Source organism: Monoraphidium neglectum, assembly GCF_000611645.1.
Source record: "Monoraphidium neglectum strain SAG 48.87 unplaced genomic scaffold scaffold01768, whole genome shotgun sequence".
Taxonomy (NCBI): domain Eukaryota; kingdom Viridiplantae; phylum Chlorophyta; class Chlorophyceae; order Sphaeropleales; family Selenastraceae; genus Monoraphidium; species Monoraphidium neglectum.
In genome coordinates this window covers 9,332-12,954 of record NW_014011860.1, presented here as the reverse complement: position 1 = coordinate 12,954, position 3,623 = coordinate 9,332, and the positions used below count along the sequence as shown (strand labels likewise).

General features: G+C 67.7%; 1 protein-coding gene across 1 annotated transcript; it reads right to left on the bottom strand.

The window, feature by feature from the left end:
• Window positions 1-95: 95 nt before the first annotated feature.
• On the bottom strand, window positions 96-3,019 carry MNEG_8957 (hypothetical protein; the record flags this gene model as incomplete). Its single annotated transcript, XM_014042573.1, has 8 exons — window positions 96-238; window positions 361-449; window positions 848-1,015; window positions 1,373-1,528; window positions 1,700-1,747; window positions 1,979-2,415; window positions 2,590-2,715; window positions 2,996-3,019. The coding sequence occupies 8 exons, from the start codon at window positions 3,017-3,019 to the stop codon at window positions 96-98; spliced, it is 1,191 nt and encodes a 396-aa protein (XP_013898027.1).
• Window positions 3,020-3,623: the final 604 nt, after the last annotated feature.

Here is a 3,623-nt window from a genome sequence, read left to right as displayed (position 1 = left end):
CCCCAAACACATAGCCTGCCGCAGGGGCGGGGTGGGGGGGGCGTGGGTGCGTGGGTGGGTGGGGTGGAGTCGCGGGCGCGCGCGAGGAGGGCCCCTCAACCGACGGTTCGGAACCCGGCAGCTGGCCGGCTTGCCCAGGGCACGGCCGCCGCTGCCCTCCTTGCCCCTGGCGCGCGGCCCTGCCCCGGAGCCATCGCCCCGATCGGCCCCATCGCCGGCGCAAGGATGAGGGGAGGTGCTGGGGGCAATGTTCGCGGGGATCAACGTGTTTTGCAGGCAGGGGGACAAAGGTCTGGGACACGAAGGTCTCCCCAGCGCACGCGCTCGCCATGTGCCGACCATCCGCCGCCGCCGACTCACCGCCCGTGTCCTTCGCGACCAGGATGGTGGGCGCCGCCCCCGCCGCCTTGCGGTACAGCGTCTGCAGCGACGTGCCGTGGCGCGCGGTGCTGCACGGGAGGGGGGGGGGGGGGATCGAGACGAACGCGGCAGTTCAGGGTCGTTTGTGCGCGGCGCCTCCCAATGCCTTGGGACAGGGAAGTGAGTCGCAGTCTTCTGGAGCCCGGCTCGCCCAGCGCTTGCAAACGGCCTTCAAGTGAGGGCCGTCGTTTGGGGCACGCGTTCGCACACGCGCGCCGTACTTGAAGCAAGGTGACTCATGCGCGAACGCGCGCGCACAAGTACACACACACACACACACACACACACACTTTCAGTCTCTCTCCCTCCGGCACTCTCGCGAGCACGCGAGAGTGCTCACGCGCGCGCACACACACACACACATACAAACACACACAACACACACACACACGTGAACACTAACACATGCATGCACACCCTCACACACCTGTACACAAGGGACCAATCGTTGGTCCTGAACCGCGACGGCAGCGCCGCCGCAAGCGCCGCCAGCGCGCGCGGCGCCACCAGCGCAGAGGGCTCGCTGGTGCGCGGCACGAAGCCGCCGGCTGCCGCGCCGTCCAGCAGGCGCGGCATCACCACCTCAACTAGGCCCCTGGGGACAGACGGTGACGCGGAGCACACACGACATGCCGTTTGGGTGTTGTCGCACTGTGTGTGATTGGTGACAGATACTGCACAGGCGTGTGTAGTGTGTGTGTGTGTGCATGTGTGTGTGCGTGTGTGCATGTGTGTGTGTGTGTGTGTGTGTGTGTTTGGGCGTGCTGTTCAGCTTTTGCATCCCACACTACTCCAGAAAGGGAGCACCAGCTTGCAGGGGCCGGGGGCACCACGCCAAAAGGGAGGGCCCGGCGCGAGGAGCCCTGGGGGGTTGAGCAAAGCGACCGGCGCTGCGGGGAGGACCCGGACAAGGGGGGGCAGGCCGGGGGCAGCGCCCTTCGGCCCCACGCACCCGTCGATGCCGCTGCCGCCGGCCGGCGGCGTGGCCGAGCGGTCCGGCAGCTGCTGTGGGTGGTGGTGCTGCTGCTGATGATGCCGGTGCTGTTGCTGCTGCTGCTGCTGCTGCTGCTGCCGCCGCTGCTGCTGCTGCTGCAGCCCATCCTCCTCCCTGCGACGGCAGGGTGACGGACAGGGGCGGCACGTAAGTGGCGGCGCGGTCCATGCACCGTGGGCCACGCACTCCCTTCACCCCCGCGCTGCGGCTCTGAGGCGCGAGGGCGCACAAGCCTTGCGCGCCCGCTGGCCCGGCCTCACGCGCGCCCTCGCGTTTCCGTCTCACCCCGCTTGGCCCAGCCACTTTGAGGTGTGCCGGTGCAGCACCTGACGCCTGCGGCGGCGGGGGGGGGGGCAGGGGTGGCGCTGGGCAAAAAAATCAACGTCAAGAGCCTGAAGAGACGGCATGAGGCGCGTGTGCACTCCGATGACAGCTGTGCGTGCAGATTCCTCCTGCGCCCGAGGGGCGCAACCCTTGCAACGCTTGCAGTACACCAGCACGCCGGCGCAACCACGCATGCATCACGGAACGGCCGCTGAGTCAGCCGACATGGGCCAGGCTCACGCTTCCTGGGTAGCCTCGAAGCACAGGCTGTGCTGCTGCTGCTCGGACCGCCACAGCACCTGCCACGCGCCCGTCCTGCCGCCGCCGCCGCCGTTGCTGCCGCCGCTCGCCCCCACGAAAGACGCCGCCGACGCGCCGCCGCCGCTGCCGCTGCTGCCGGACCGAGAGAGAGACGCGTCCGGCTGAGAGTGGAACGACGCGCCCCCGACGGCCGCCGCTGACGGCGCCGGCGGCGGCCCGCGCGGCGTGCCCGGCCAACTCAAGATGCCGGAAGCGGCGCTGCCAATCAGTCCGGCCGCCCACGTGTGGCGCCGCCCCTTGGACGGCTGGCCGCCGGCGTCGCCCAAGGAGGGAGGCGGGGCGGTGGGCCCGCCGAACGAGTCGTCGTCCGCCGGCGCCTCGATTGGGGCCGGCGACAGGCACGCCGGGAGGAGCGACTGTGGCAGGTTTTCAGGGGAGCGCCAGGTCAGCATATGCGGGACGTCGTGTCCAATCTGCAACTTGTGACGGAAGATACTTTTCCTTCACAGTGAAACCAGTCGGACCGCATTGCGCCGTGCTACAGCCGGCAGGCGGGCTGCTTAGTCATCTTGCCTCAGGCTGCGGCGCACCTGGCCCCGCCTGACGCCCGAGGCTGGCGCGGCGGCGGCAAACCCCACGAATCGGTCTCTCTTCACGCGCGCCGTGATCTGCACGAAATCTATGAAGTCCGGCGTGACCACCACCCCAGCGGGCGTCTGCGCGTGCGGGCGCGGTTGGGTGCGCTGTTTCGTGCGAGCGACTCGGTGGGGTCGGCAGGTGGCCACCCCAGAAGCAGCCGAGGCGTGTGCTGAGCTGCTCGGCTGCAACCCACTGCTGAGATGGGCCGCGAGGCGGCATGGCGCGGCGCAAGAACAAGTGGGGCTTTGCGTGGATGCATCCTTTCTGGGCGCAACGTTCCAGCCCAGCCCTCAGCCGTGGTGGTCACCACAGGGCCGACCAAGCAGCAGCGTAACCGGTGAGAGTGGAGCCGCTCACCTTGCGGCCCCCGCTGACCAGCATGACGGGCACCTGGTCGGCAATCTCCACTATATACACAGGACGGTCCGCTACCTCCGGTTTGGGCTCTTTGCTGGCAGCAGGTGTGTCTGATGGTGCTGCACAGGCCGGGGCGGCATCAATGGCTGGGCTGCATGGCGCAGCGCGGGTGTCAGCGGCGCCGGTGGCGCCGTCCCCTGACGTCCCCGAATCCGCAGTACGCAAGCGGGCGAGCTCCTGTGCCATGACCTTTTCCCGCTGCCGGAAGGCCTCGATCCGAGCCAGGGCTGCGACCAGGCTTTCTTGTGTGTCTTCTAGCTCGGCCGCTATGCGGTCGAAATCAGATTTCAGAACCACAGACATCTCGGTATATGTGTTGTTACACAAAGAGAGGCTCGCTCAGATCATGGCGCAAGTCATTGAACGCGGGCAACAGTTGCGTGCCGACGAGGGCGTAAGCTTAAAATAGAGTATTCGTGGCTTGCGACGGTCGAATCCAGGCGCAGGGAGGAGGCACGCGTGCCATCACGGGCAGCACTGTGGCACCTGGAGCCAAACTGCCAACCGCCCACAGCACTCATCAGGGTCGTTTCAAAACTATGATGACCTGCAGCTTCTGACTAAGACA